Source organism: Opisthorchis viverrini (genome assembly GCF_000715545.1).
Source record: "Opisthorchis viverrini unplaced genomic scaffold opera_v5_445, whole genome shotgun sequence".
NCBI lineage: Eukaryota > Metazoa > Platyhelminthes > Trematoda > Opisthorchiida > Opisthorchiidae > Opisthorchis > Opisthorchis viverrini.
In genome coordinates, this window is record NW_008752107.1 from 167,252 (window position 1) to 176,125 (window position 8,874).

At 42.6% G+C, this 8,874-nt stretch overlaps 1 protein-coding gene across 1 annotated transcript; it reads left to right on the forward strand.

Moving 5' to 3' along the window:
• Positions 1-521: 521 nt before the first annotated feature.
• T265_11118 (hypothetical protein) lies at positions 522-4,683 on the forward strand (the record flags this gene model as incomplete). Its single annotated transcript, XM_009177684.1, has 2 exons — positions 522-666; positions 4,523-4,683. The coding sequence occupies 2 exons, from the start codon at positions 522-524 to the stop codon at positions 4,681-4,683; spliced, it is 306 nt and encodes a 101-aa protein (XP_009175948.1).
• Positions 4,684-8,874: the final 4,191 nt, after the last annotated feature.

The following is an 8,874-nucleotide window of genomic DNA, read 5'->3' on the forward strand; positions in this document are numbered from 1 at the left end:
GGTACAGTGAACGCACGAATGACCTAAGAGTGATATCTCGAGTCTACAGAGACCACCTTGCAGGCTTGTATTCTTCTTCAGAGACTTAATCACATCCAATTTTGTCAAGAGGTAAACACGGATGTCCTGTAATTCACATTCGTCAACTCTTACATAGGACAAACCAGTGCCGTGCGATGGAGCCGGGAGAGGTTCATTCAAGGATCATGAAAAAGCGCTTTTCATACCGTCAAAGCATTTCCACCTCGCGGTGTGTCAATCGCTTGTTCGAGGAAAACTTTCCTCTACTTGTAAGGAGGCCATTGTGACGCCGATCTAAAAAACTGGTGACCGACTATCGCCAGCTACAGATTTTCATACCGTCAAAGCATTTCCACCTCGCGGTGTGTCAATCGCTTGTTCGAGGAAAACTTTCCTCTACTTGTAAGGAGGCCATTGTGACGCCGATCTAAAAAACTGGTGACCGACTATCGCTTGGCAGCTACAGACCTATTAGCCTTACTTGCGTGCAGTGCAAGGTGATGGAAGGCATTTTGGATTATCTTACTACCAACGAATTGGTACCTCCAATTCGACACGGAATTCTCTCGAATCGTTCATGCTTGACGAACATGCTCCGGTTTATGGACGGCGTAATCTGGGCTAAAGACGAAGGGCTCATATCGAGTGCGATATTTTTCGCATTTTCAAGGGCATTCGATTAAGTCTTACAAGGCGTGCTGCGTGGAATAACCTTCTCGGACGGCTGCCCACGCTCCATCTAGTACCCAGTTCACGGCACTTCTAGGCCGTTTTTATGCGAGTTTCTGCGGAGGCAAGCTGCTGCAAGACTTTTGTTTGCTTGTTGTTTTTAGGCGAAAGGCAACCGTTAAAGATATAAGAACAAAACGAACCCAGGGAACATGAGAAAAAGCCTCAATCCTGTGTAGCAATCCGCGAATCAGTTAAGTTTGTGAATATTTTCCTATGTAGTACGGCTATTGGGCTAAGCAGAATTTGAGTTTGGTGATTAGAGTTAGCTATGTGATTGAAGCCTAAATGAAGGCAGAACTGCAGTGGGACGATTCGCCTCACGGAACAGCTAGGCATCAAGATACACGGGCCCTCGAATTTTCGGGCCTGGTGGTAAATTGCCTTCATACCTAAAGATACCTCAAAAAAGATACTGGAATCCTCGCAAGCACACTTTTTGAAAATATCCATAACTATCAGCTCATCCCACTTTGTTTGGATGGTCTCATTCACTTAGATAAAAGCAGATAAATTAGACGCGCCCCAACTAAGCATTTCATCTCCAAATCAGAACAGATTGAGAAGGAGGTCGTGGGGACCAGCAGGCTACATACGCATTAGGTAGAAATTGAATTCGCTCAGTCTCATAGTTTATAAGTTGGGGGTTCCGAACCAACTATCCAGGCTACGCTGCGCACTAAGTAATTGACTGAGAAATGGCATCTGGTCAATCAAATCGCTTCAGAAGGCGTTCGCTTTATCAAATCACGTGATCAGTTTTATAGGAAATAGATGATATGCTGTTATCAATGGTTTTTGAAACGCAAATTGACTATTCTTTATCGCAGGGTGAGGACCTGGTTATTTATGTTGCCCACAAGCTGTACTGGGAACGTCATGACCTTAGATATCCGGAACTCCCTTGTAGATGCGATCAGAGGATGGATGTCTGATGACCACGGTCTTTCGGTTCTTCAGAATGGGGGTGGAAATGGTAGCCAGCTGGTCGCCCACAATATTTGCGCCGCCGTGGTAACGAATGCGGGTCAAACTCTACCCGATGACACGCGGTCCCGTATTTTGCACGAGGAATTTAGCTGAGAACGCTGATCTTCCTCCTTTCTAGAAACAAGCGCGTTGATACTGTTTATTTTGTTTGCAGACTTATCTAACAAATGTGCAAGGGTGCGAAAGTGAGGCCCAAAATGGAGCCCCGGGCTTCTAGCTCCTCACTGGTAGATACTGAACAAATTCTTTTAAGGTGACTTGTTTTCAACAGGCAAATCTTCAGAATCGGCAGTTCGTTGCCTCCGAAAAGCGCTGTGACGGATAAAAACCATCTTTGATACTCTTCTTTAGGCTATCTAATTTTGCCGATATGCAAAAAATCGGTCGTGTTGGTATGGGTGGTAACTACTGTTGGAACTGAAATTAGGTAGTGGGATTTGCGTTGTGGTAATGCGTTAGGTAATGGCACTTCCCAAACCAAAAATGTGAGGTCTAAGTACCTCAGGTTGATGCTTCGACTGAAAAACCTTGCTCACAGAGCACAAAGACGCGGGTGTATTATTACGTAGCCTGTGATTCACCAACTCGGCCAGTGAAACTTCAGGCGTTCGGATTTCTTCGGGAAAGAACTCGAAGCCGGTGATCCAGTGGCAATAATAATAAGTTTATTTCCTATCCTACAGGGATCATTATCATTTCAGCCAACAGGTCAAATTTTTTGTTTGATAGTATGCATGTGTGTCGATTTAACAATAATGGCATAAGGAGTGCATTCTGTGAGGATTTCAGGTATTGCGTTATTCTTTACCGCCTAGGTTGCGGCTTGAAAGGAAGCTGCTCCGGGTTGCAAACGCACACTGACTCATAATACAGCCAGGAAATGAATCATTAAGTAGGACGCATTGTTTGAATCCCTTGTGCACAACATCGTGTGTTTGCGGTCCAAATAACTTTGGAAATGCCACACTATGAGCTTCCTCAACAACATGTGCACCTTTGTTTGTGGCGCAAATTACCCTCCTCCTCAGATTTCGGTGGACAGGAAAGTTATCTACTGCAAGCTGTCAAACAAATTATCATGAAGCGCATGTTGTGGCAACCAAAAAGCGCACGACAATATATCAAAATATTTGAATAATCCACAAGCACCGCACATTCAAAAGTGTGTCAAATCTTTTATGATAGTGACTTGAGAGTAGAGACGCTTGCTGTATAATTACACGAAGTTGGATTTTTCAATTATTTGTAATCAATAAGTAAATTTTGCGCGCTTATGCGTACACATTATTGGAAAAAATTCTGTCTACTTCTTCCTTGGCTATCACAGTATATAGAACGGTATTATTTTGATATCCTCACCATGACTCAAATGTGGCTTGATCTAATTGCTCCATCGTTTGTTTAAACCTAACTGACGGACGTGCTTCTGTTGTCAACACCAGCATTCCTTTGTTTCATTCATTCCAAAAGTATGTTAAGCATCAAACATACCACATTTAGTTACATTTCGTGCAAATTCAAACCAGGATATTTACTGACAATCCATAAATAGACGAAAAAGGCAACGTGTTATAATAGAGTGTAGTACAGTAACACGAAAGTTGACTAAATTAGTACACCCTGGTACGCACTGGATAACACATTGTTAGAACTCGTTCAAGTGTGAATAATCTCCTCAAACATTCATATTATCCAATTACAGTAAAAAATTATACACTAACTAGACGCAAAAATTTATTGCACTTGCCCGGATGAAATGCATCTGAAAACGTTGACCTCAGAGATGTTTAGCTCTCAATCATCAGATGGGCATAAAAAAATTACAGCGGACTTTTTGACTGCACTTTGTCTTGCTAACGTGTGGAACGGGCGAAGAACAACTGGGTAAAAATAAAATTCTAATCTAAATGATCTCCTTGCGTGCTCATTGTTAACAACGTTAAAAGGTCAAAGTTACGCGTGTTTTTCTTCCCTGTGCCCCCCGTGTCTTGGCAGGAAGGTGATCTAGTTTATCAAATGATAAGCGTTGACGTTTGAAAGAATTTGCGTAAACGAAAAACACGGACCGGACTAATTTTATCTGTGCCTGGCTATGAAGATGCATTTAGGTATGGACAGTCACATTCACCATAACATGAGTGGATTTCCGGCAAAACATATCTCATGCAGCCGGCCGCTTCAAATTACGGACAACTAAAACTCGGGTCCTCAAGGAAATTTCCCAAAGAGAAGCAAACTTAGGTGGAGTTCAGCATTAGATCTCATTGTATCGCTCTCAGAAACCAGCAGAACGAATGTTCAAGGCCAGCAGCCACAAAACACTCAGAGAAGTCTAAATATCATATCGGAACACAGCTGAATATCTAGGTCAGACTATGCATTTTGCAGAAGCTAGAACCCGCCTTCAATCAATCAAATGATCTTTTGGATTTCCAATGAAGATTTCATCATGTCAATGTATGTTACGCGCACGCGTCACAGAAGCAAGAAATTCTCAAACCCAAGTTTTCCTGGAAAAAGCACACATCCATTTGTCAGGCCACGAGCAGTTGTTTGATTAAATTTAACCTAGACATGGCTTGGTGACATCCATTCTGGCATCACAAGAAGTAAAACACGTATTTTATGATTGACCGGCTCCTTGAGCGTTGACTTGTCCAGAGGGAGTTCCACTCATCGTGTAATTATTTCTCCGCTGAGTCCAAATTCGGTTGATAGTTCTGTGAGATTCGTCTTTACTGAGAGATGACCGTTTCGAATTCTTGAGCAACGAGCACCGCAGTTCGCCACCAAACCGGTAAAGCTCCGAACGAATGGCTACGCAAATGTGCTGTACTAGAAAAAGAAAAGTGGTTACACGTAATACAAAATTACAAATCTCAACGGTTTTCGACAAACGGTGAGGTACTCCAAAAGTCAAGCAAAGCCGATATGAGGCAGTAGACAACGCGTGATGGAAACCGGGTCACAAACTCATGTGTGAAAACAAGTATATAGCTAGCCAAGATTTTGGTACAAAAATAGTATAACCGGAGAGGTAGAAACGATCTGAGTGATAAGGAGAACGGAAAATATAAATGGCTTGAGAAACTGAAGTAGAATTCAACTACACCATTGCAAAAAGGCGGTCTATTTGAAATGTTAACCGGGAAGGCAGTTATGTCATTCGAGATGGGAGGCAATTTTAAATATATAAGAAGTTGCAACAATCCCTACTGAAAGTGCCTGAATAATCGGCCGTAAAACACATGGGGCATTCGTAATCGGTCGTTGTTCCACCTTTGCCGGAAATTTCAGCATTATTTTCCAAAGCATAGGCTAGGTAAAGTTATTATTCCCTATCGCTTTTTTATCTCCCGACTAGCCTTTAAAATACCAACCTTAGATACAAAGATTCTCTACCGCAAACTGTTTTCGAGCAACCTAAGACGATTGTTTTACAGCCGAAGCTGGTCTGCGCCATAAATACACACTATGGATGAAGGAAACTACTCACAAGATTTCTGAAAACTGTTCGACAGCTCACGACCGGCTTTTCCCTTCTTGGGGCTTATCAGGTAGGCGTAGTCCCCGGGTTTCCGTCAAACTTATGTTCTGCTTGAACGCAGATAGGACTGTTTTCGAGAAATACACTCATTCACAAATCAGTTTGGTTTTCGCGAGAGACTCAAATGAATCTCTCGTTTATGATGTCCTCCAGTTGAATGTGCTGCACACAGGCGGCCTCATGATTAAGTTGGCACTACATTCGAGATATCGCAGTATATTTTCATAAAGGAAACTACTCACAAGGTGCAGGACATTCAGCTGGAGGACATCATAAACGAGAGATTCAATTGAGTCTCCCGTGAAAACCAAATTGATTTTCAAATGAGCGTATTTCTCGAACATACCCTGGATCTGCTTGCAGCGACAAGCGAAATGGTAAGTAAACGTTAAATTTTACTAATTAACTAAAAGTTTGAGTAATTCGCCTGTCTGGAATAATAAAATATCGGGAGAGTCTACTCAGTCAATTGGCCGAACATTCGGTTGCGCGAAAATAAGTATTCAGGTATTTTGTCCAGTGCCGAAAAGAGCTTCTTTAGTTCAGATATGTTATGAAATCTGATCACTCTAAAATCACACTGACTTGTAGAATAAAAACAATTTCCGTTATAATTGGTTTTTACTATACCATCCAATGTCAATTGACTTTACCATAAATCCTTCATTAAAAACCTATTAAATGAATGAAATTACGAGTCCATCTGATGAAGGATGTAAAACCCCTAGAGAACACTAAATCTTCATCGGGAAAAAATAAAAATAACTGTGAATTCTCATAGTATGTGTCCCAGCTGTCTGAAGGCGTGCGGCTATGTAAGCGGAGTGCAGATGTACGCTGAATTTCATTCGAAAGCAGCACCAATAAAGTGACGCTTATGCGGCCGGCTGAATTTATTTCTCGCGGACGGAGAAAGATCCCTTGAATATACGGCAATATTTTAGAAATGCCTATTTGGGTACATTTGTCAACAGAGTTCCAGATAATCAAAGCGCCAATTTGCTTGCACATCTAATGCGCGCAGTCGAGTGCCAGTACCTGCAATATATCTACTGGCAGACCAACAGAATGAATAGTTTTAACGGCACTCTCTGACCAGAAGTCAGGATGCACCGCGGCTTTATGCGTTGTCTTTCTACTCACTGACAGACACATGAAAGACATAACTGTGTTTTCGTAAAGGTCCAGCAAATTATTTTCCTGGTCACGGTGAACTTTACCGGTTCACAGGGCTTGTGGAAGTTTTCATTTTCAGGCTCAATTCAGTGACCGGTGTGGAGATACAGTCGCATTTCATTAAGCGCATTATTCAATACGGTCAAAATACTTTTAAGACCAAAGGGTCTGGTGCTGCTCAACAGGTGCCCGGTGTGCGCAGCTGCACTAGGAGTGAGCCAGTAGTGTCTTACTACCCGCGCCGTCGGACTAAGCGAGACTACTACAACCAAGTGTGGCAGATTATTGAGTCATTGCTTCTGGAAAGGTTCTTCCAGAAAAAAAACAAAACAGTTATTTCACGGTTTGGACTGTTGAGTCAGTGGCTAGAAACAGGTACCGTTAACAAAATCCCACATCTTCCCTTCGCTCACTCGCCTTGCTTCATGCCGCCTCCTTGCACGTCATATAAACCACTACATTCAACTCACCTGCAAATCCAACAGTCCAAAGCTTCTTCCAGAAAAATAAACCAAAATGATCAACTGTTAGATCGAAAAATCTGATTCACGTTGCAGAATTAAATGCCGAAAATCTGTGTCGAATTGAAAAACAGGCACCCCTTGCCGAGACCTTGCTTTCTTCTCTGTCGATATATGTTGTACCCCCAAAACACGTATAAAAAGCCCCACTTCGGTTGTGCTCCTCAAGCCGCTTACGACGAGCACAGATGTTTCGAATTTCGCTCTTCGGCTATCCGGTGATCCTGACGCAATGGATCGTGGTATCTACAGTGTGAGAGTTTCAAGAATGAAGCCCCCTTACTGGACTGGATCCCAGTGAACAGTCGCTGGCTGTGCGGAAAATCTGTGTCGAATTGAAAAACAGGCACCCCTTGCTGAGACCTTGCTTTCTTCTCTGTCGATATATGTTGTACCCCCAAAACACGTATAAAAAGCCCCACTTCGGTTGTGCTCCTCAAGCCGCTTACGACGAGCACAGATGTTTCGAATTTCGCTCTTCGGCTATCCGGTGATCCTGACGCAATGGATCGTGGTATCTACAGTGTGAGAGTTTCAAGAATGAAGCCCCCTTACTGGACTGGATCCCAGTGAACAGTCGCCTTTTGGCTGTGCGGTTGTCTGGCTCAAATAAGAGTAACGCATATAAATACGGTAAATGGTGTTTATCTGTTATCTTAGCATATGCTCCAACAGGCTGCAGTTCTGAAACTGAGAGGAAAAGGTTTTATCAAGATGTGTCAGGAATGCATTGGTTGCGAAAGAATTTGTATCGTGACGGCGGATGACACGAAAGCCCAAATTAAACGACCAGGTTTGGAAGAGGCACAAATGACTTTGATTCAGATTTTGATTCAATGCTGATTTTAAGGATAGCTTAGAGCGAATTATGCCGCTGGCTATTTGCACACTTGCCAAAACCATGGAAGAACTACCCATATCCAGGTCAGGAAGGTGGTATCTAGTTTGAGTTTGTGCCGAAGTTAAAAGCGTGATTATTATCTGCGTCGTTTTGAGACTATTTCCAAATCCAGTACGTAAGAGAACACACGAAGAAACGAGCTTTTCCTTAAAATTTCCAATTAAAATACAAACTCAGCGCACACAGTGGACCCCGAGTTCGTTTAAACAACTTCTGATAGAGCTGCGGCTGCGTGGGAAGATCCTAAGGGCCTGGATAATAACCATCAAACGCTAAAACACCACGTTACAGTTTTTCTTTTTTGAACCACGGTTTCAGAGAAATTTTAAGTGTGCTTCTAGGACGCAGCGCGAGTTATGCAATTGTGTGCACATCATCGTCTGGTCCTGAACGGTACAAACGACTACCCACTACAAGTCAGTTGTTGAGACAGTTGAACCATGTGGTTATTTGATACCAATGGAAAACCCCAATTTTTATTTCCGTTTCTTCAAGCATGGACAATTTGACGCTGAACTCGCCATCGTGCGAGTGCTTTCTTTCCGTTTGCATTACGCCTGACAATGGGGAGATTTGTTCATTATTTTTGACGAGTTTCAGTAGATAAAGTATATCGAGCTAATCTGCACGTTTTATTGCTGCCAGGAAGACTATAGCAGCGGCCAGCGACGATGATGACGCATGCAGATTTCTCAAACATCGGATAATCACGTGCATATAAATTGACAAAAATTTCTAGTGGGCTTCAAAGGCCCAGGAAATGGAGACTAGCCCCCTTCCAACTGATCCGATCAAACTGGTAAAAGAAATCAAGTGTCTCTGAAAGAATGGGCAGAAAAAACGGAACGTCTTTTCACATTCTCAATTGTTGTATTGATTGGTAAGGTGGGTACGTCAAAGAACATTTTTAGCTGATCCTCCTCACAATCGCTGAAAGGACCCAGTGAACCTAAAGGGAACATTTAAATTGCCTGCCATCAGCAACAAAA